This window comes from Peromyscus californicus, unplaced genomic scaffold (assembly GCF_007827085.1).
Source record: "Peromyscus californicus insignis strain IS unplaced genomic scaffold, ASM782708v3 Scaffold_7__1_contigs__length_154581171, whole genome shotgun sequence".
Classification (NCBI taxonomy): domain Eukaryota; kingdom Metazoa; phylum Chordata; class Mammalia; order Rodentia; family Cricetidae; genus Peromyscus; species Peromyscus californicus.
This window is the reverse complement of record NW_026294595.1, coordinates 12,638,337-12,661,477: the sequence shown is the minus strand read 5'-3', so window position 1 is coordinate 12,661,477 and position 23,141 is coordinate 12,638,337. Positions and strand designations below refer to the sequence as shown.

The 23,141-nt window shown below is 48.5% G+C and overlaps 1 protein-coding gene across 2 annotated transcripts; it reads right to left on the bottom strand.

Moving 5' to 3' along the window:
• Positions 1–5,086: 5,086 nt before the first annotated feature.
• LOC128101861 (histo-blood group ABO system transferase 2-like) lies at positions 5,087–21,789 on the bottom strand. 2 transcript variants are annotated; one of them, XM_052725284.1, is made up of 6 exons: positions 21,550–21,789; positions 17,039–17,108; positions 16,372–16,428; positions 14,812–14,847; positions 14,177–14,311; positions 5,087–11,912 (listed from the first exon to the last, which is right to left on the bottom strand). In XM_052725284.1, the coding sequence occupies exons 1-6, from the start codon at positions 21,581–21,583 to the stop codon at positions 11,222–11,224; spliced, it is 1,023 nt and encodes a 340-aa protein (XP_052581244.1). In that variant the 5' UTR covers positions 21,584–21,789; the 3' UTR covers positions 5,087–11,221. The 2 variants fall into 2 exon arrangements, with proteins under 2 accessions (XP_052581244.1, XP_052581245.1); XM_052725285.1 differs by having other exon boundaries at positions 21,518–21,783.
• Between the last annotated feature and the right edge of the window lie 1,352 nt (positions 21,790–23,141).

Genomic DNA, 23,141 nt, shown 5'->3' with positions numbered 1-23,141 from the left:
TCTGGAGGCATCATGATCCCTGACTTCAAGCTCTACTATAGAGCTACAGTAATAAAAACAGCTTGGTACTGGCATAAAAATCAACATGTAGACCAATGGAACCGAACTGAAGACCCTAACATTAATCCGCACATGTATGAACACCTAATTTTTGAAAAGAAGCCAAAACTGTACAATGGAAAAAGAAAGCATCTTCAACAAATGGTGCTAGCATAACTGGATGTCAACATGTAGAAGATTGCAAATAGATCCATATCTGTCACCGTGCACAAAACTTAAGTCCAAGTGGAACAAAGATCTCAACATAAATCCAGTTACTCTGAACCTGATAGAAGAGAAAGTAGGAAGTAGTCTTGAACACATTGGTACCAGAGATCACTTCCTAAATATAACACCAGTGGCACAGACACTGAGAGCAACAATTAATAAATGGGACCTCTTGAAACTGAGAAGCTTTTGTAGGGCAAAGGATACAGTCAACAAGACAAAACAACAGCCTACAGGGGAATCTGTGGTTGATATGTAAAACGAATAGAAAATCTCTTAATAAAAAGAAAAGAAAAAAAAAGAAAAGCTGGCAAGAAACAAGCCAAGCTAAGGCCAGGCATTTATAATTAAGAATAAGCCTCCATGTGTGATTTAATTTGGAACTGGGTGGGGCCCCCCAAAGAGCAAAAACAACCAACAACATGAAACCCTTGACCCCTAAGGCCTTGTGTGGCAGGCAGCTATTCTCCTGTAAGAGGAGGAGGTGAACACTGTGTGGTTCAGCCAGTCAGCTGTTTTCCTGTTCCCTCCCCTCCTCAAGGCTTCCTTTTCCTACCATTGAACCTCTAGGGATGATTGCATGTCTTTCAAATGTGTTTCCAAATTTGCTAAACACTCAGGGTTAGCATCATGTCATCTACATAGTGAAAACTTTTTACAGAGGATGAATAGGATAAGAAAGCAAGGCCCTGGGCCACTATCCAGGACAAGTAGTGGGGCTGTGTGGATAACTTCTGACAAGCACTTGAAAGTCCATTGCAATCCATTCCAACCAGAAGTCAGCAACTAAGTGGATACTATAGTCACATGTTAGCAAGATCTAACACAGCGTAGAAAGATCCTATCATCTGTCTCAGTTACTTCCTCAGATCAGTGTTGGCTACAGCAGCATGGATAGGAGCACCCCGATTAGTTCTGTGTATTCACACTCATTCTTCCCAAGCTGTCCCACTGATTCATCCTGGGGTTGTTCCCTTGGGGACTTTGTGTATCTCCCCTTGCTTGATGAACTCAATAAAGCCAGGTCAAGTTGCATGGCCATGCCTACCATGCCCAAGAATAGCTTACTGTGCCTACCAGCTACCAGAAGCCTACCTGCTTGGGCTTTAAAGATTCCCATGTACCTTTGCATGCAGTTCCAGCCACCAGATCCATCTCCATCAGCCATACCTAACTGCTGAAAAGATCTCTGACTAGGCAAATGAACTTCACCCCCAGAAGAGAAAGGCACGGGACATATTCCAAGAAGAAAGTTTCCTCCCCTCAATCTACATCATCATTTTTACCTGTAACTACTGTATGCCCACCTAGTGGGATGATGCTCATTGCCTCTGACATTTCTGGGTGGCACTAAAATCCACTGCACATGACTCCCACGTTTACCACACCCAGCTACTTCTCACATTAATAAAGACCTAGAAGTTAGTCATTAAATATAGGGCTTCAGTCAACCAACATGGTCCTCATCTGAGGATGTTTAGACTTGCCATCAGGGAACTGGCTTTTGTGGATTCCACTGGTAAGAGTGTCTCCCTCCACAGCCAGCATGGTGGCTTTCATCAAAGCCACTACAGCTCTGTCCAGGTCCTGATGTCACTGCTGAAATGACCTCTTTCTCAACTTGGTTAACACAGACCTGCTCGCCTGGTGATGTGAGCACCATTCTCCCTCACCCTCAGTTTTTTCACTGTCACTTTTCCTTGAGTTTTCCTCTTTATTACCCGATGCTTCCCTTATGTCCTAAGTTTTCAGATCCTGTAGAGGGCACTTTAACAGGTCTGAGTTGTGTCCCCAGCCAACAGAGGCTCAGGCAAAATGCATCACAGGAATGAGCTCCTGAAGGAAATCTCCCAGCTGGGATGTTGGTCATACAACTCTGGGATGTCAGAGATGATGTCCCTTTGGGTGGTGGCTGGAAAACACAATCACCCTACATGCTCTTTGCCTGACTCCATTTGCTCCACTGAACACTGAAGGCACAGCTGTAAATGTCACTTCAGAGAGTTTTTTCCTTTTACTATGACTTAGGGAGTGGGCCAGACTTTCAGAGTTCCCAACTCCAACACCTGAACATGAGTATTTTACAGACTTGGAAACTCTTTATGAATTTAAGACACTATACAGTTAGTCATTGAGAATTTGTGGTATTGGCAGAGGGAGACACAGAGCATAATGGAACAGAATAGAGAACAATAAAAGCGGACCCAGAGATGCACAGCCAATGCGTTTGTTTTACAAGAGTAAATGAATCCAATGGAAAAGAACGGTCTTTTCCACAGTTGGTGTTAGAATAACTGGGCACCCACATGGAAAAAACAAAAACACTTATGTAAATGTCTCATGAAAATAAACTCAAGCAGAGTGTAGTTGGGTATGCCTTTAATCCCAGCACCTGTCAAGTGGAGGGTGAAGGATCAGGAGTTCAAGGGCATCCTTGGCTACGTAGTGAGCTCAGCATCAACCAAGATATGAGACTTTATCTCAAAAATGAACTTAAAATGGGTCTTAAACTTACATGTGAAGTGAAAAATCACACAATCACACAATGCCTAGACAATTCCAGGAAGAAAGTCCAGGTGACTGTGGAAATGCCACCTCAAAAGCACAAGCCATGAAAGACAACTAATATGTTGACACCATTGGAATGAAAAACTTCTGTTTTGTAAAGGATGCTGTGAGCAAGTGATGATATAGTTGAGCTGATACAGTGCTTGCCCGGCATTCATGAAGCCCTGGGTTCAGTCCCTACCACTGCATTGACCATGTGTGGTGGCACACACCTGCAACCTGAGCACTTGAGAAGTGGAAGCAGGAAGATCAGAAATTCAAGGTCAGCCTTGGCTACATAGCTAGTTCAAATCCAGCCTGCAACACACAACAGCCAGTCTCAAAAGGAAAAAAGATGCTGTGAAGAGAATGAAAAGACAAGCTGTCAACTAGAAGAAAACATTGGCAAAGCACATCTCTGACAAAGAGTTAAAATTCAAGACACACAAAGAGCCCTCATCACTCAGCAATAAGAAAACAAACAACCCAACTGGAAAATAGGCTAAAGTTGTAGAGAGATCTCATGAGGAAAGATGTAAGTAAAAATAAACATGAAAAACTACTTCACATCAAATATCATCAGGGGACTGCAAATTAAAACACAGGCTGGCAAGAAGGCTTAGTGGGCAGAGGTGCTTGCCACCAAGCCTGAGGACCTGGGTTCAATTGTAGAGCAAGAGAACCAGTTCCCAAAGGTTGCCCTTGGATTTCTATATGTCCACTGTGGTCCTCTCCCTCTCTCTCTCTCTCTCTCTCTCTCTCTCTCTCTCTCACACACACACACACACACACACACACACACACACACACACACCACAAAATGAAACAATAGGACATGTTGTGTTGAAATGAACAGAACCCTGAACACTGACATCATCAATACTGATAAGGAAGGGAGCAACTGGAACCTCCATCTTTGAGGGAGTGCAAAATGCTGCAGCCACTGAAAGAGACACATGGCAGCATCTTACAAAAATGGAACACACTCTCACCCACCCCCTCCCCAACCCACCTATCTCACTCCAAGGTATGAACTCAAATGGTAGATCCACAAGGAAGCCTCACAAATGCTCATGGCTGCAATCATCTCAAACTGGGTAGAATCAAAAGGCCCTTCAGTAAGGGAATCACCACATTAAACACACTGCCACCTCCAGGTATAGAATGTGTGTAAGCAATCAGAGCAACTTGGCTGTTGTCAGAAACTGGCACAGCAGTGGGTCAGTGGTGGCATATGCCTGTCATATGCCTATGTCCTAGCACTTGGGAGGCAGAGGCAGGCAGATCTCTGTGAGTTCGAGGCCAGCCTGGTCTGCAAAGCAAGTCCCAGGACAGCCAGAGCTGTTACACAAAGAAACCCTGTAAAAAAAGAAAGAAACTGACGTAGCTGGAAATAGTAGAGATGGTGGGATGGGGGGCTCGGTTCAAACCTCAGGGGCCATCCCTCCAGCTGGGTCTGCACCGCTGTGCTCGCAGGGTCTTAGGAGGGAAAGCGGTGTGGGACACACATGTTCCCCAGCACAGCTTCCTGGCTCTGCCATCATAGCACAGTCAGGTAGGGGTGACCAATGAGGGAAGCTGGGGTAAGCTTGCATGACACCCTTCTCCATACCAGGAATTCAACTTCCTGATAGTCTGCCATTTGCTTTTATTTTTTATTCTATTTTTTAATATTTTGAGACAAGTTCACACGTAGCTGAGACTGTTCTTAAACTTGATAAGAAGCTGAGGGTGGCCTTGAAGCTACTGATCCTCCTGCCTCCCAGCCCCTCACCCCAGGTGCTATGGTTACAGTTGTGTGCTCCTAGATGCACACTGACAATATTTTAAGTTGTTGTTGTTTTGTTTTGTTTTGTTTTTTCTCTCTGGTGTGGACCTATGAGCACAGCCTCACAGAAGGAGGCAGGACACAACAAAAACCTAGGAGGAATCTCAGGAACAGGACAGTGGAGTTGACAAGGGAGCCTGGGCGTGTTCCCACTGACAGCATCCATGTGGATACATTTTGGTTCTTCTCAAATGGAGCTGGGAGCTTGTATGGAGTTTGGAGGAAAAGGAAAAAAGGAAAGCACCCAGAAAGCCCCTAACAGGAAGAATCATTGGACTTTCTCCGTCTTAATATTCAGATCTGTACCTTACTTTACCCATTCCTTTAAAGACTCCCAACTCTCAACTTCCACAAACTGGAAACCAACCCTGAGTGGGAATGAAGACAGAGAGGTGTAGCTGTGTGGGTTCACGCGGATCCGTGGAATGAAGACACAGAGGCATCTTAAGAAGGAATTTAGCCTATCATGGCTGCAGGGGGGTCCAGCCTCGAAGGACTGAAGCACTCTTTCCTTCACCTAGGGCATATTTATTTACTCTTTCTTACAGTTTAGATAGTTAATTTCCATACCTTCAAAAGCAACCCAAAAGGAGCTCCCAGAGACCAACTGCCATGTGCAAATTACTTGATTTATCAGGTACCTTGGTTTTCCGGGTTTCCTGGACCAAGTTTTGCATAGGCCTTTGATCCTTGGGGGACTCTCTGATCCTTGACTCTCCAACAAGATTCCCATAGGGCGATAAGAGAGACAAAAGGTGTGGTTAAACAAAGGAAGGATGAAGGCTAGGTGCTGCTCTCTGGAGCCAAGCCAGGAGCTCAGCAGGAATACCACTACAAAGAGGTGTTGAAGAGGACCCAGAGAAGCTCCTAGAAGGCTATGGGGACCCTCTAAGTCTCCAGCCTTGTCTGAACCCCACACACGCTAATCCCCATCTCCCTTTCTTAACTACCATAATCTCTGAGGTTAAACAACTCTCCTGGCCTCAAGGAACTTTATCTGTACCCTGTATCTTATCATTTTGTAGATCCTTCAGAGAGTGCCCAGAATTCAGGAAATCTATCAACCACAGAAGAGAAGGTCAGACACTACACTCTACTTTGCATGTTGTTGGAGAATATTCTCACAAACTCACAAAGAATTGAAACCAAGCTATCAAAGCAGAATGTTCTACCACACAGAGTGAGCCAGCACACCAGGCAGAAAGTTCACTTGTTTTGTGGTAACACAGGTCATGACTGTGACTTATCCCATTGGTGGAAACTGGACCTCAGAATGTGAAGTAATTGGCTAATTCATAATTGCTGAGAAAAAGAAGAATGTGATGGGAAGTCTCAGAAGTGTCCAAAGTTTGGCAGATAGCACATGCATGGGGTGTCAAGATGGGAGAGGTTTATGGATATTGGTGGCTTATCCACATTTAATAGAAGAAAACAAATTTTTTCTGTGTGTGGTGATAGGCAGAGGGAGGCGGATCTCTGGGTTCCAGGCCATCCAGGTCTAGTAGCAAATTACAGGCCATCTAGTCAGGAGTCACCAGCCAAACACAGAGGGAGCAGGAGATGAATATGCCATGCTAACCAAGGTACCACCACTTGGCAGAGCATAAATAAGGAATATGGGTTAACTTAAAATGTAAGAGCTAGTTAATAATAAGCCTGAGCTGTTGTTGGCTGAGCTTTTACAATTAATATTAAGCCTCTTTGATGGTTATTTGGGAAGCAGCTGCCAAAACACAGGAAAAACTCCACCTATATGTCACAGAAAAAAAAAAAAACAAGATCCTTACAATGTGAGAAATGGAAACCAGCCAAGGACACGAGGGACTTCAGGGCTCAGAAACTGTTCTAGAACAAGATAAATGAGGTCTTAAGAAAATTAAGACCATCAGAGCTAAGTGTGGTTGCATGCCTGTAATCTCAGCACTCTGGAGGTAGATGCAGGAGGATGAGGAGTTCAAGGCCATCCTTGGCCACATAGTAAGGATGAAACCAGCTTGAGCTACTAGAGATTCTGCATCAATAAAAAAAAATTAAAAACAAAAAACAAGTAACACCAGCTACAATATTTGGGAGAGCAGGCCCTGCCCCTCACCTGGGTAACACAACAGAGTCAACCTTGTTGGCAGAGGTGTGGGTGAGCCCACCCCAAAGTTGTAAGTGTGGGAAAGCTGTCCCCACTACTTGTCTGTCATGTGGTGGTGTGGGAGGGTGAGAGATGCCCTCTATTACCCATCACCCTTTACCACCTACAGATGAGAGGGCTGACCCCCCCTTTACCAGCTGCAGCACTCAGGAAACAGGCCCTGCCCCTCACCTAGGCAGCACAGCAGAGCTTTCCGGTGGTCAAAGGTGAGGGTGACCCAGTCCCAATCTTATGAGCAAAGGAGAGCTGTCCCCCTTACTCATCAGACATGTGGTAGTGTGGGCGAAGGAGAGATACCTTCCCCCACACACACCTCCCACCCATCAATGCCTGAGACAGGTGGAGGAGCTGGCCCTGAGGTCATAAGAGCAGGAAGGTTGTCCTACCCCTCATCAGCTGTACCTTACTTGGGCAACACAATAGAGCTGGCCCTAAGGGTGTGGGTATGGGAGAGCCAACCCTGAGAGTGTGAAAGCAGGAAAACTGGCCCCACTCTTCACTCGTTTTTGCAGGAAGTGAATTAGCTGGGGCAATGCTGGAGAGTTCACCCGAGTGGTGAGGACAGAGAACTGGCTGGTGGACCAACCCTGCAGCAGGCCAGGCCCGGAACCAGAACTTGGCCCACCCCAACATTCACCCCATCTGTATCAGAAAATAGAAAGATCTCCCATGCTCTTGGATAGGTAGGCTCAACATAGTAAAAATGGCAATCTTACCAAAAGCAATCTACAGATTCAATGCAATCCCCATCAAAATCCCAACATGATTCTTCACAGACCTGGAAAGAACAATACTCAACTTCATATGGAAAAACAAAAACCCAGGATAGCAGAAACAATCCAGTATAATAAAGGAACTTCTGGAGGCATCATCATCACTGACTTCAAACTCCACTATAGAGCTATAAAATAAAAACAGCTTGGTACTGGCATAAAAACACACATAGATCAATGGAGTCAAATTGAAGAGCCTGGCATTAATCAGCACACCTATGAACACCTGATTTTTGACAAAGAATTTATAACTGTACAATGGAAAAAGGAAATCATCTTCAACAAACGGTGCTGGCATAACTGGATAGCAACATGTAGAAGAATACAAACAGATCCATATCTGTTGCCATGCATAAAACTTAAGTCCGAGTGGATCTAAGACCTCAACACATATCCAGTTATACTGAACCTGATAGAAGAAAAAGTAGGAAGTAGCCTTGAACACACTGGCACAGAAGACTACTTCCTAAATATAACACCAGTAGCACAGACACTAGAGTAACAATTAATAAATGGGACCTCCTGAAACTAAGAAGCTTTTGTGGGGCAAAGGACACAGTAAATAAGACAAAACGGCAGCCTACAGAATGGGATAAGATCTTCACCAACCCCATATCTGATAGAGGTCTGATCTCCAAAATATATAAAGAACTCAAGAAACTAGACAGCAAAATATCAAATAATCCAATTTAAAAAATGGGGTACAGATCCACACAGAGAATTCTCAACAGAAGAATCTCAAATGGTCAAAAGACATTTGAGAAATTGCTCAACATCCTTAGCCATCAGGGAAATGCAAATCAAAATGACTTTGAGATACCATCTTACACCTGTCAGAATGGCTATGATCAAAAACACTGATGACAGCTCATGCTGGAAAGGATGTGGAGTAAGAGGAACACTCCTCCACTCCTGGTGGGAGTGCAAACTTGCACAGCCACTTTGGAAATCAGTATGATAGTTTCTCAGAAAATTGGGAATTAGTCTACCTCAAGACCCAGCAATATCACTCTTAGACATATACCCAAAGGATGCTCAATTATACTACAAGGACACTTGCTCAACTATGTTCATAGCAGGATTATGTGTAACAGCCAAAACCTGGAAACAACCTAGGTATCCCTCAACCAAAGAAAGGATAAAGTAAATGTGGTACATTTACACAGTGGAGTATTACTCAGCTATAAAAAACAATAACATCATGAAATTTGTAGGCAAATGGATGGAACTAGAAAAAAATCATCCTGAATGAGGCAACCCAGACCCAGAAAGACAAACACTGTATGTACTCACTCATAAGTGGATATTAGATGTAAAACAAAGGATAGCCAGGTTACAATCCATAATTCCAGAGAAACTAGGTAACAAGGAGGACCCTAAGAGGGACATGCATGGATCCACTTAGGAAGAGGAAATAGATCAGATCTCCTGTGTAAACTGGGAGAGGGGGAAGAGGGAAGGGGATGGGTGATGAGAACATGAGGGAATGGGATGGTCCAGTAGGGGGAGAGGTGGAGAAGAAAAGCAATGAAAGAAGTATCTTGATAGAGGGAGCCATTATGGAATTAGGGAGAAACCTGGTACTAGAGAAATTCCCAGGAATCTACAAGGATGATCCCAGCTAAGACTCCAAGCAATAGAGGAGAGGGTGCCTGAACTGGCCTTCCCCTGTAATCAGATTGGTGACTACCCTGTCATCATAGAGCCTTCATCCAGTGACTGATGTAAGCAAATGCAGAGATGTACAGCTAGGCACTGGGCAGAGCACCTGGAGTCCAGTCAAAGAGTGGGGGAAGGGATTATATGAGCAGGGGGGTCAAGATCATGACAGGGAAACCCACAGAGAGAGCAGCTCCAAGCTATTGGGAGCTCATAGACTCTGGACTGATGACTGGGGAACCTGCAGGGGACCTAACTAGGCCCTCTGAATGTGAGTGACAGTTGTGTGGCTTGGTCTGTTTGTGGGGCCCCTGGCAGTAGGACCAGGATTTAGCCCTGGTTCATCAGCGGGCTTTTTGGAGCCCACTCCCTATGGAGGGATACCTTGCTCAGCCTTGATGCAGGGAGAAGGGGCTTGGGACTGACTCAACTTGATGTGCCAGACTTTGTTGACTCCCAACAGGAGGCCTTACCCTCTCTGAGGAGTGGATGAGTGTGGGGTAGGGAGGAGGTGGGGGAGCAGGAGAAAGGGAGGGAGGGGAAACTGTGGTTGATATGAAATGGAAAAAAAATTTTAAAAAAAGGAGACCTTGAATTCACAACAAAGGCAACATGCCCTAAAAATAATAATAATAATCCACCCCATTTATGATCTGCTGGAGCACTAGAAGGGACCTTACACAAGGCAACAGCAGGATATCCGAGAGGAGTCTCAGTGAGGGCCCAGCATCAACAGTGTAATAGAAACCAGAGGCCTCGAACCAGACCAAACACTCTTTCCAAAGAACACTTGCAAGTAAAGATGTATGGATTAAAGGGTTTACTGCGTGATTCACTGTGTCACACTACAGATTCCATGACAAGATTTTTAATTTTTTCTCTTTTTTTCCCCTAGCTTTTGTTTTATTTGGGGATGGGGTGTAGGGGCGGAGGGTGGATGAGAAGGGATGGGGAAATGAATGGGATCAAGGTACACTTTGTAAAAGACGCACAGAATAAATAAAAAGAAAAACGCAAAAAAAAGTAACACGAACCCCCACTACCTCCCAAAAAAATGTAAAATTTGATGCTGGGAACTGAATTTGATCACAACACTGTAAAAGGGGGAAAAAGTAACCATCTATTTATTAATGGAAATTTCAAATGGAAACTAGAGTATAAAAATAATGTAGTGGACCTAACACTCAGCAAGTTCAGTCATGTGTCTCTAAGAGAGAGCCCGGACCAGTGGTAGCATGTCTGACTAACACCCATGAGGCCCAGGGTTCAATCCCAAGTACCTCAAAAACAAAAAAAGAGGGCTGGAGAGATGGCTCAGTGTTTAAGAACACTGACTGCTCTTCCAGAGGTCCTGAGATCAATTCCCAGGAACCACATGGGGACTCACAGCCATCTATAATGGGATCTGATGCCCTCTTCTGGCATGTAGGCAAACATGCAGACAAAATACTCAGATCTTAAAAAAATAAATAAATAAATAAAATTACTAAAATTTTTAAAAGAAAATGTAAAACTTCCTATATTGCCTAGAAATACACTTATTCCCAGGTTGGATCACTAGGTATTCCCAAATAAACCAAAAATGAGCAAAGGTCACAGGATGCTGGTCTGCCAGCTGGGCTAAACAGGAGCTAAGCACCTCTGAGTTCTGTAATCTGTGACTCTCCCTGCCTCCTGCCTATTCCTAAGGGCACTGGCCATCTGTCAAGCCTCCCAGCAGAGGAAGGCACACGCCTGTGTGAGGATGCTCAGGCCCCCAGGTAACTGCATGACAGAGTTTCTCCCAATGTCCTGAAGGCTCTAGCTACCATCTCACTGAATAGAAGGAGCAGAGGGACACAGTGGGAGCTGGAGGCTGTCACTCCAGGGGCTTAGTGTGTGGTGAGCCAAGGGGTTGGTACCAGGGCTGCTGGAGGGTGATACCAATGTCTCTGAAATCCTTCCAGTTCCACGCAGCCTGGAGTGCCCCTGGACATAGGTCTGTCCTCCCCAATAGGAATTCAGCTATCTGTTCCTGATTGCCTGATGGTTCTTGGGCACAGCCACATATCTCAGCTTCTTCATGATGGAGGGCCAGCCCAGCAGCTGCTGGTCCCACACATACTCTGGGGACAGCACCTTTGTAGGCTTGTGGTATAGCAGGTACTTGTTCAGATGGCTCTCATCATGCCACACAGCCTCTATGCCATTGACCTTGTCCTGCACCATAGCCTCATGACAGGCCTTGGTGAGATGGTACACCTCCAACACTGACCCCCCAAAGAAGGCCCCCATGTAGTAAAAGTCACCCTCATCCCAGGGGATGTAGGCTTGGGACTGTGGCCGGCGCTCATAGCTAAAGGCCTCTCGGCTGCTACTGTAGAAGCCAGGATGCAGGGTACCAAAGAGTACTGAGAGAATCTCCACACCCACGTGGTCACTGAACTTCATGTCCACATCTGCACACACCAGGTAATCCACCTCATGCAGAAAGCGCTCCTCTGAGAAGTGGCTGATCATCTCCATCCTGTGCATGGACACATCCTGCCAGCGGGTGTAGCTGCGCACAGTTAACACCACCAGCTTCCGTCCTGCACCCAGGGGCACCTGCGGCACGTCAGAGGGACGGTCAGTGAAGACATAGTAGGTGACCTTGTGTCCCACCATGAAGTGCTGCTCTGCTGTCTCCAGGAACAGCTTCAGGAACACCACATACCTGTGAGGGAGGACAAAGGGGTATGGAGAGCCTTAGTGCAGCTAGGGCAAGACTTGCCAGGGCAGGTCCAGGCTGCAGAATCCATGGCTACCTGGAGGCTTGAAGTGGCAGCATCCCCACTGTACAGCTGTCCTGACCAGTCTGCAGGCTGTACCTCACCTCACCCTCCTTTGCTGCAGAAGGGTGCAACGTCAGCACCACATCTTAGCAAGGAACGCTGCGGTAGAGGCCTGGAAGGTTTCAGCCAGGCAGCAGGTTGAAGTTCCTGCAGGTATCTCTTGTCTTGGCAACCCCTCAGCAGGCCACCTCTCCATGTGACTGTCACCATCCCCCCAATGACAGCTCCATCCCAAGACATTTTATGCCCCACACTCTTGCATTTGCCAGAGCAGAGCCTGTGTTCACAGGGCCCCACTTTCTAAACCCTGGTGGAACTGGATGGATCTGTAAGGGCCTGGGACCTGCACCCCTCCTTTGTGGCACTCTCCATGGCCCTTGTCAGGAAAGGTAGGAGTCTCCAAATCCCAGACCTTCCTCATCAGAGGCTGGAAAGTGCCTGTGGACAAGGCACTCAGTAACTCATGTATGTCCCTAAGTGTCATCCCACATTCACTCCACCAGAGGAAGAATCAGTCTCACAGAGCAGGCAGGGAAAGGGAGGCAGGTACCCTAGAAAGAAGGGCAAGCCTAAGCCAAATCCTCAGGTCCCAGGGCAAAAGGCTTCTACCCCAGGTTCTATGTCATCTCCCATACCAAGAAGTCTTCATCTGCTTCAGATGGCTGCTTCTCCCTTGATGACCCCCAGGGCCATGTGCCCCCACCATGGGAACAGGGATGCCCATCACCTGGCAAGTGTGCCAAGCCCTCTCCACTTCAATGTCAGAAACAGGCTGTTTTCCCATGCGGCTCTCACCTAGTTCCCTCAGAGGCCTTCTTCCCACAGACAGAGCACCTACCCACTCCTGGCAGGGCTCTTGCTCATGTACCCAGCAGCACCCAGTCAAAGTAGTGTTTGTGTCTTGTTACTGTGAAGTCCTTTGTCCACAGGAGCTCCAGGCATTCTCAAGGTGCCTAAGATCCCTCCAGCTGAGCCCCAAACCTCTCTCAAGTCTAATTGGTACAAAGGCCTCAGAGCTATCCTTGGATTTCACGCAGCACTGCAGGGAAGGACAAAGCCCCTTCTCGTATGCAGACAGCACAAATGGCATGTCTCAGCCACCCACAGCCTTCCACACTGTAATGCCACCCTGTCCTGCTCCCCACAGCCTTCCACACTGTAATGCCACCCTGTCCTGCTCCCCACAGCCTTCCACACTGTAATGCCACCCTGTCCTGCTCCCCACAGCCTTCCACACTGTAATGCCACCCTGTCCTGCTCCCCACAGCCTTCCACACTGTAATGCCACCCTGTCCTGCTCCCCACAGCCTTCCACACTGTAATGCCACCCTGTCCTGCTCCCCACAGCCTTCTACACAGTAATGCCACCCTGTCCTGCTCCCCACAGGCTTCCACAGGGCAAGTTTCTGGTCTGTGGCCTAAAGTGAGCCTGACCAGAGTCTCAGGGCTTCACAGGTCATCACCCCCAGGGCTGAGGTTAAAGGTTTCACACCCTTGCTGTCTACCTCGTCCTGCATCTGAGGACACATGGGTGGTCGCAGCTCTGCTGACATCCTGTTCCTTGCTGCCAGCCCTGGGGATGAGGACACCCACCTAAAGTGTGTGCTGAGGGATGCAAGTGTCACCTGGCTGAGAGCACAGAGGAAGAGGCAGCAGGTCTGGGGCTGTGGAAAGAGGCAGAGCTGGGCTCACTCACCTGTGAGCCCACCAGAGATAGAGATGGCGGCAGAGTAAACCAACCCCACCCCCACTGCATCCTAGATACAAGCATGGTATGCCTGGCCTCCAGCTTGACAATTGTGTGTACACACATATGTGCATGTGTGCGCATGCCCATTGCATATAGCCATGTTTACCTGCCTGTATGCCTGTGTGGAGGCCAGAAGTTGATTTGGGGTGTCTTCTTCTGTCATTCATCTGTTTTGTTCTTTGGACAGGATCCCTTCTCTGACTCTGAAGCTCACTGTTTGGCTATGCTGTCCAGAAAGCTGCCTCGATCCACTTGTCTCTCCCCTCCACCCACAGTGCTGGGATGACAGGGGCATGCCACCATGCACAGCCTTTACATGGATGTTAGAGATCAAACTCAGGTCCTCTGAAGCAAGTGCTTTACCCACTAGCCATCTCTCCAGCACCCACTGCTTACTTTTTGATGGCAAACACGGTCAGTCCAACTGTGGTGTTACGAAGCCTGAACTGTTCATTCAGTATGTCGATGTTGAAGGTCCCCTCCCAGATGATGGGAGCCAGCCAAGGGGTCAGGACAAGAACATCTTTCCTACTACATGAGGACAAAGCCACAGTCAACATGTGACCAAACATGCCTGCAGGAGCCCTTCTCAGATTCCACACCCTCAGCTGCCCCAGGGCTGCCCACCCTCCCCAGTGGGGCCTGGCCAATCAGCAGCAGCTCTCACTGACTACCCCCACCCCACTCCACCAACCATTAAAAACAACTGAGTTTACAGTCACTGCAGCCACCACATCTCTGAAAACTGATGACAGAGACAGGAAACAAGGAGCCAATCCCAGATGGGAAATGACAGACAGGAGATGCTCCGGGCTCCAGACCTGAGTCAGACAACCCTCGGACTCTGAAAGGGTTGTGAACTAAGGACAACGAGAATCACAATCAGGTCTTTGGTTTTTTCTGGGTTTGGTTTTTTCCGGTGCTGGAGACTGGCCCAGGCCTCAGGTGTGCTGCTGAACTATCCCCACTGCAAGCAAATCCTCCTTTAGTACCTTTACGGCACTTCCCATGCACTGACCAAATCTACTCACCTGGGTGTTAGCACCTTTGGCTGGGCATAGGCCATCCTGCAAAAAGACAACACCAGAACTCAAGGTGACAGGAAGGTCCCTGGAATGCATGTCACTGGCAGCTGTGCACCAGGCAAACAGACCTGCATGAGCAGTGTCAACCAAGCCACTGTGTACGTCCATGACCCTGGGAGAAGAGGATGGGCCGAAGCAGGAAGATGATAGTCTCCCTTGACATAAAGTAGGGAGAGGAAATCATGACACCCCTCCCCTTACTTAGGGCTGGGAGATCTAAGGACTACTTTAATGCACAAGCCGGATGAGACTGAACATGTCTGTCCCTGGAAGATGCCGACCATCCGACCTGGGCCTGCAGCCTGCCTTGGTCCTCTCCTTAGCTGGTGGCACACAGAGTCCTGGCTCTCTGTCTCGGTCAGAGACCAGTCCCAACATCAGTGTGAAGTTCCCTCAAAAGGTCAGGCCCCAAGGGACAAGAGCCACTTCTGCTAGTAAGCTGCGTTCTAAGCCGGCCTGTGGAGCAGAGAGCAGGGCTGGAGAGACGCTCAGTGGTAAGAGCACTGGCTACTCTTGCAGAACAACAGGATTCCGTTCCCAGCACCCGCATGGAGACCCACAACTGTCTGTGACTCCAGTTCCAGGGGACCTGAGGGCCTTTTCTGGACTCTCTGGGCACAGGCACAAATATGGTACACAGACATACATGCAGGCAAAACACTCATACACATAAAGCCAGGGAGCTCTGGAGAGTCATCAAAGGTGTGACTGCCTCCCAACACAAGTGGGGGGCGGGGCAGAGTGCTCTGCAGCCGTGGAAAACTGACACAAGAGGGAACTGAACAAAGAGCAGGTGGGGGCAGTGTAGTCTAGTGGGAAGCACAGCATAGACAAAGATCATGGCCAGAGTCCCACTCAAGGGCATGCATGGCTGGGCAGGAATGCAGAGGCGCAGGCTGCTGGGGAGGGTCAGCAGGCAGGATCTGATTTCTGAAAGCCTCCTACCTTCTGTGCTGAAGGATTATTAGCTACTGTAAGGGAAATAGGGCTGAGACAGATGAACAGGCATGTGGCTGATGCAAGGTTGCAGCAGGTCCAGGAAAGCAGAGCCAAGAGATGCCTTCCCGAAAGGCAGACTGACAGGATCTGGGACTGAGGGAGGGAGGGACCTCCAACTTGGGCCTGGTTGCAGAAGAAGGCAAAGCCCTTGCACTCAGCAGGCTGCTGGGGTGGTGGGTGGGGAATGGAAGCTGTTCTTGGGGCTGCCAAGGCGGGTACAGAAGGGAGGATGAGGCTGAAGACGGGAAAGACAACAGTGCTCCCTCCCCAATACATTCTCCCTTTAGAGACAGCAGGGGGCAGCCTAGAGAAGGACTGGACCCATCCATGGAGAGGTAGAGTCAGAGGCCACAAGGCAGAAGGCAGCAGAAAGTTCATCCAGCCGGTAGCCCATTCTCACATGTGTATGACACACACACATATCACACACACACACACACACACACACACACACACACACACACACACACACACACACCACACAACATACATTTTATACCCACTCACCTAGTCCCAGCTTCTGAGTTTCCCAGTTCCTGGCTTCTGTGGCTTGGGAACCCATAGCTGCAGGAAGGACACACACAGAGGCAGCTGTTCAGGACACAGACCTGAGACTGGCTGGCTGTCCCTCCCTCCAAAATGCACCACTGTACCCAGTGAGCACAGACGTTCCCAGTGGGGATGCAGGGCCAGGTGACAGGACTAAGCAAGCTCACCCTGCTGGAAGAAGAGGTGGCAAGAAGGGCCCTGGGGACAAGGCCTGCATCTGGACACCTGAAGCAGCTGCAGACAGCCCCAAGACCGCACAGCCTGGCTGTGTCTGCAGAAGCCTCAGTAGACCTGGCAGTGTCTTTACTCTGTGAGTGTTCACAAACCGTCTGCATCTAGAGAGGGCTGCAGTCCATCCTCCAGGCCTGCCTTCCTCTCCTTCTCCAGGTCCACCCTCACAGCTAGGGCCAAATGACTGGGCACCCAGCCCCATATGTGGAATCAGAGGGGGACGGACATCTGTCCTGCAACCGAGCCTGCCCTATGGGGACAAGCAAAAGCTGGACATGCCACTGTGTGAGTGGCCAAGAGCACCCTCGTCACTGCCGTGGTAGTGGGGATGCTCACAGTCTCAGGGTCCCCATCAGGGTCTCAGGAGCTGTTCCTCACCAGCCTGGATTCTTACCCAAAGAAGACCAAGGCAACCACTGTGAGGGGAAGGATTCCGAGGTGAAGTGAGTAGCATTTTGGTCTTCCTGAAAAACAGCAGCACAGGATCCCGTTACTCACCCCCTTCCTGACCTGACTCCCCTCCAGGCCTCTCCTGAGACTCAGAGGTCATCCTGAGCACTGCAGCCACCACTGTGCCCTATCTCAGCCCCAATCCCAGCTGGAGCTCCAGTCCCACTGAGCACTCAGAAGGTAAAGAAGGTTGTTCACTTCCTGCTCAGGACTCCAGCTGCTCCCTTGGGACCTCAAGGTCCCTTGGGCCCTCAAGTCCTCATGCCACTGAGCACCCCTTCCTGCGATAAACTGAAATGAACCAAAATGAATACTTCAGGGTCACTGCTCCCCCTCTGGCCCCTGTATGCTCACACCCACAGGGACAGCAATTGGTCTGTTCTAGTGATATTTACTCATGCTGAGGTTGAATCCCAGAGCTGATGAGTGTTAGGTAAGTGCTCCACCACTGGACTATGCCCCTAATGCCTCAGGTGATTTTCATGTCTCTAAAAGTTATGTATTCTCACAATCAAGTTCAAATAGTCCTAAAGACACATATGTAAATAGACTCATATGTGGGCTCTGGAGAAAGAGCTCAGTGGGTAAGGCTTTTGTCACAGCCACACAAGCATGAGGACCTCAGTTCAGATCCCCAGAGCCTATGTAAATCCAGTCATGTGAAATCCCAGCACTCCTGTGAGGAGATGGGAGGGGAGATGGGAGGTCCCTGGAGAGTCACAGGCCAGCTAGCCTGCACACAGGGAGGAACAACATAGAGACCCTGTCTCAACAAGGTGAAAGGCAAGGACTGACACCCACGGTTGTCCTCTGACCCTCACATGCACTCCCACACTCACACACTGTGTTCCTAAAGGTTTCTATCTAAAAAGGCTTACCTCTCCCGTCCCAGTCCGTTACTTTCCCCTTTGAACCACTTGATGCGGTACTCTGTTTATTTTATTTATTTAATTAATTGTATGTGTTTATCTTAGTTTTTATTTTTTGGGTTTGTTTGTTTGTTTGTTTTTTGAGACAGTGTTTCTCTGTCTTAGCCTTGGCTGTCCTGAAATTGCTCTATATACCAGGCTGGCCTGGAACTTAGAGATCTATCTGCCTCTGCCTCCTGAGTGCTGGGATTAAGGGCATATGCCACCAACAACCCTAAAAACTTATTCTGAGGCATAATTTATATCTAATAAAATATGTCCATTTTAGATATTGTTTGATAATGTTTGAACAAGGAACTCCCCTTGCTGTGTATGCCCCCACATTCCCCTCCTCATCTACATAGGAGTCAGGAGACACATGTGCCCTCAGCCTGGCTGTTTACATAACACGATGCTGTCAAGAGTCACCACAGGGTCATGAGTGGATTTTATTTTTTATTGCTTTTTTTCAAATGCCCCAATAGTTTCAGCCATTTATGAAAATACATCTTCCTGTCACATCATTCTAGCATTCATCAAAAATTACGTGGTGGGAGCTGGAAAGATTGCTCAGGAATTAAGCACACTTGCTAAGCAATCACGAGGATCTGAGTTGGGATCCCAGTATCCATGTAACACAACAGGCATTCCAGGAATGAAAGTCTGTAACCAGGACTCTTGAGTGAGTGTGGTGGTGGTGGTGGTGGTGGTGGTGGTGGTGGTGGTGGTGGTGATCAAAGAGGCTTGCTGACTTCCAGCCTGACTGAGGAAACTGAGCCTCAGCTTCAGAGAGAGACCTTACCTCAAGGGAACAGGTAAAGAGTGATAAAGGAGAATGCCTGCCTGGTGCCTTCTTCTGGCCTCAGTACTCACACTCCTGGGTGTTCGTGTGTGTGTGTGTGTGTGTGTGTGTGTGTGTGTGCCCATGTGCGTGCGTGCGTGCGTGCGTGCGTGTTTAAAAACACTGGCTCAAAGTCCCAGCCTGGATGGTGGCGGCTCATGAGGTCCCACTTCTATCTAAGGAGCTATTGGTAACTCTCAGCTGCTGGGGAGGGAAGAGTCCATTGTCTTCAGGAATGCAGCCTCTGAGAAGCTCCTCATGCTCCAGTAGATGACCCCACACCCAAGCACATGCAGGTGGCATTAAGTGCAATCAGTGGGTTAAAAAAAAAAAATCGCAAGAAGTTGTGAGGGAAATGTGTGGGGAGGAAGAGAGGAGGAGATGAAGGGACAGAGGAGGGATATAGGGTAGATTTGATCAAAACATATCTATGCATGTATGAAATACTCAAACAATAAAAATAAATCAAAAAAAGGAAAAATATTTTCACTCAAGCTGGAGGGACAGCTCAGCAGTTCAGAGGACACACTGCACTTGCACAGAACCCGAGTTCAATTCTCAACACCCACATTAGGTGGCTTACAACCTCCTGTAATTTGCACGCTAAGAGGGCCTGCTGATATCTGGCTTCCACAAGTACTTGTTCACATACCTACACACAGACATACTCATTCACATAATTTTAAAATAGTAACATTAAATCATTTTTTAAAAACACTTATCTAGCCAGGTGGTGGCAGCACACACCTTTAATCCCAGCACTCAGGAGACAGAGGCAGGCAGATCTCTGTAAGTTTGAGGCCAACCTGGCCTACAGGACACCCAAGGCTACACAAAGAAACCTAGCCCAAAAACAAAAACAAACAAAGCCACTTAACTACACACAAGTGGGTCCATTTCCGGCCTCTGTGACCAGAATATGGAGCTTTGGTTCTACCCTAAATCCAACCTGCACTGACACTCTATCAAGGACATAGGGGTGAGTTGAGACTATAGGGGCATATGGCCATATTAAAATCATACCTGGGAAACTGAACGGTGGTCATTTGAATAAGAATGGCCCCTACAGGCTCATATTTGAATGCATTGTCGACAGGGAGTAGCACTACTTGAGAAGGTGTGGCCTTGTTGGAGGAAGCTCAGGTTTTTTTTTTTTTAACTTTGTTTCAAAAGCCCAAGTCTAGCCCAGTCTCTCTCACACTCTTGCCAGCTGCCTGTGGGTCAGGATGCAGCTCTCAGCTACTGTTCTAGTGCTTGCTATGTATGCCACTATGATGATAATGGACTGACTATAAGGCTGGGAAACTATAAGCAAGGCCCCCAATGAAATGCTTTCTTTTATAGGAGTTGCTGTGGTCATGGTGTCTCTTCACAGCAATAGAACAGTAAGACAGAAAGAAGTTGGTACTGAAAAGGAAAAATCAGTAGCCATCTTGAGAGACGCTTCCCCCTCCCCTCTTCCAAAGGTATTTGCTGACCAGCAGTTTTAGAAGTGATCAGAAATTGAACTTACAAGGCTGGAATAAGAAATCTATGCATCCTGGACTTGGCAAAACAAGATATAGGGAGTAATGGACTCAACTGACCAGACGTTGACCTTAGAGGAGTGTAAGACTTCAGCAATAAATCTGAATGTGTCCACAAAAGCAGGACATAGGGAATAAAAATTTATGTCTCTATAGATACCCTGAATCCTGTTAGCAATTAGTAACCTTATGCTTACCTCACCCCTAGCCCCCTCATCCAATCCCAAGCTGCATGTAAACTTTTCCTATATAAACCCCTTAAAGTGAGTGCTCGGGGCCCGTTCTCCCCACCCGCTGTGCCAGATGCTAGACACCGGACCAAGCTTGCTTGCTTTGTTAGTAAGAACCTCTGTGTGCTTGCATCGGATAATGGCTCTGTGGTAGTCTTGCTTGGGGGTCTTACGACCTGGGCACAACAACACCAGGGAGTGGGGTCTTGCTGTGGCTTGGTTGTCGACCCTGGACTAGAAAAGTGGTTGAACTCTTTAAGCCAGATTTAATGCGCATCCTCGTAGGAGCATGGAAGACAGCAGTGCTGAGAGGATATAAATTACGAGGGCCCAGCTCAGGTTTCAGAGGGGAAGAATAGTAATGGCCTAAGGACCCTTCTTGTGATAATTTGGCAAAGAATTCGGCTGCTTTCTGCCCTTGTCCAAAAAATATGCCCGAGGCTAAAATAAAGAGTTTTGCATTAACGGTGCAGAAGCGAAGATTTAAAGACAGCCTACTACTGACAGGGCTAATAACATTGTTGTTCTCAGTAATCACTTAAGCAGACCTATAATGAAAAGGAACAAGCTGGACAAAGAAACTACAAAATGTCCCGGGTGAGGAGAAAAGGAGCACCAGAGGTGTAATGGAGCTAAGTCCAGTGCTCAAGGAGATAAAAAGTTTAATGAAAAGCCTGATGCACCTCGGGCAGGGGTGGATACTCACTCCACCTGCAGGGATCCCCTGAGTCCTCCCTTCTTCTGTTCTTAGCTCCCATTTCCCTGCGGACTCCAGAAGCTTTTCCAGGAGGCTACCTGAGACTGCGCTCCCACCCAGGTGGGACTAGAAAAGGGAGGGGAGTGTAGAGAGGAGGCCTCAGACCCTAACCCGGCGACAGAGCCCGCGCTGCTTATGGCTGTCCCGCTGAGGTCACTCACCTAACCGCAGCTTTGCCATCGCTCCACCGTACCTGCTCCAGCTCCCGCCGCCCACCACCGCAGCATCAGCGATCAAAGCCCGCCCGAAGGATGCTGGCAGGGAGGAACACGCCCGGGAACACAGACCCTCCTACTCCCGGAACTTCTAAAGACAACAGTTCCGCAGACAGAAGCCAAGGTCACCCGCCCAAAGGCTGGGGCTGGTGCCGAGAAGCCCCGCCTCTCCTGGCCTGTGTCATCCAGACCATTAGCCTGGGGCACACGCTCGACCTAGGGACAAACACACTGGTGCCCCTCCCATTGATCCCACCCCAGAGCATCCTGAACAGTTCCTGCCTAGGGACCCTCAGCCCCCCGCACTAGCGGCCTGTTACACCCTGCAACTCGTTTCCAGGACTCCGGTGTACCCCTCCGCGTCTCCAGCCCCATGGTCCTGTCCCAAGACCTAGGCTTTGTGCTCTGCCAGATAGGATCTCTGGGCTGACACTGGACCCTGCGGAGAGGAAGGTTGAGTGCACGAGGACCATGGTGGCAGCAGATTCCCTCTTCTGGCTGGTGTGTCCAGGCCTGTTGGTGACCTCTTCACTGCTTCGCTTTCTGTGACCCAGTTTTAGCAGGTGACACAGAGTCGCCCAGAGGTGACGGGGTCGAGCAGAAAGGAGTTTGGTTCCCCCGTAACTTGATTAATTTTTGAATTCACGTTTCTTACTCACCTGTCCTTTCTAATTCCTGTCAGCTAACTGCCTTCATCCTCCCACCGATGTTAGGCCTGGGCCCCAGGGCCTCTGTGGGCGAGAAACCTGGGGCCTTAGGACCGCGGTACATCTCACCATCTCCCTTCACTTCTCTCCTAGCCACTCCTTCTCAGGCTTCCACTACCTGGTTGAGAGCTAGTGAACTGGAAACCAGCCATGCAAATCCCAAGGCTCCACTCTCTCTCCTCCCCTCACCTGGCCTGTTAGGAGAGAGAGAGACCACAGTTTATGCACCAGAAGACTCAAAGCTGTGGAGATACCTGCTCTTCCCAGCCTGTGATACAGAGCACCATCAGAATCCTAGCTGGAGCAGGGTCCTGTGCTGTTTGTTGTTCCTTTTGGGGGAGGGGGTCAAGTAGGTGCAGACTCTGGGAGAATGTCAAAACAACAAGCTCAGTTTATTCAGGAAGAGGCAAGCCGTATATGCCCTCTACCCCAAAGATCCTGTCTCAGCTGCTGTTGCTAAGGCCCTTAGGCAGACCCAGGTTGGCGCTCAGAAAGCATCTTTTTTACTTGTTTCAGCCGGCTGGCCCTCAAGCCTGTTAGGGATGAGTCATCCCCCACCTAGCAAGCCATTCCGTAAGTATCGGCAGGCTGATTCAGAGCTGGGAATTTGTCTCAGTTGGTAGAGTGGCTTTCCTAGCATATACAAAGCCAGCGTTTGATTCCAGCTCTACTTTGCAGGTAGAGGCAGGAGAATCAAGATTTCAAGGTCATCCCTGGCTACATAATGAGTCCAACACCAGCCTGAGATAAGAGACTCTGTCTGGGGAAAAAAGACTAATTTTAAAATTTATGTGGGGAAGCAAAAGCCCCCAGGAAAGCTGACACAGTGATGAGGGATAAAGCCAGAGGACTCACACTGCCTG

Excerpts from the sequence above, each read along its gene's own strand:
- LOC128101861 (XM_052725284.1), bottom strand. The coding sequence starts at position 21,583 with ATGCTGCGGTGGTGGGCGGCGGGAGCTGGAGCAG. Across the intron at positions 16,429-17,038 it reads GTTGCCTTGGTCTTCTTTGG|CTATGGGTTCCCAAGCCACA; the intron begins GTAAGAATCCAG and ends TCCTTCCTGCAG. Across the intron at positions 14,848-16,371 it reads AACTCAGAAGCTGGGACTAG|GATGGCCTATGCCCAGCCAA; the intron begins GTGAGTGGGTAT and ends GTCTTTTTGCAG.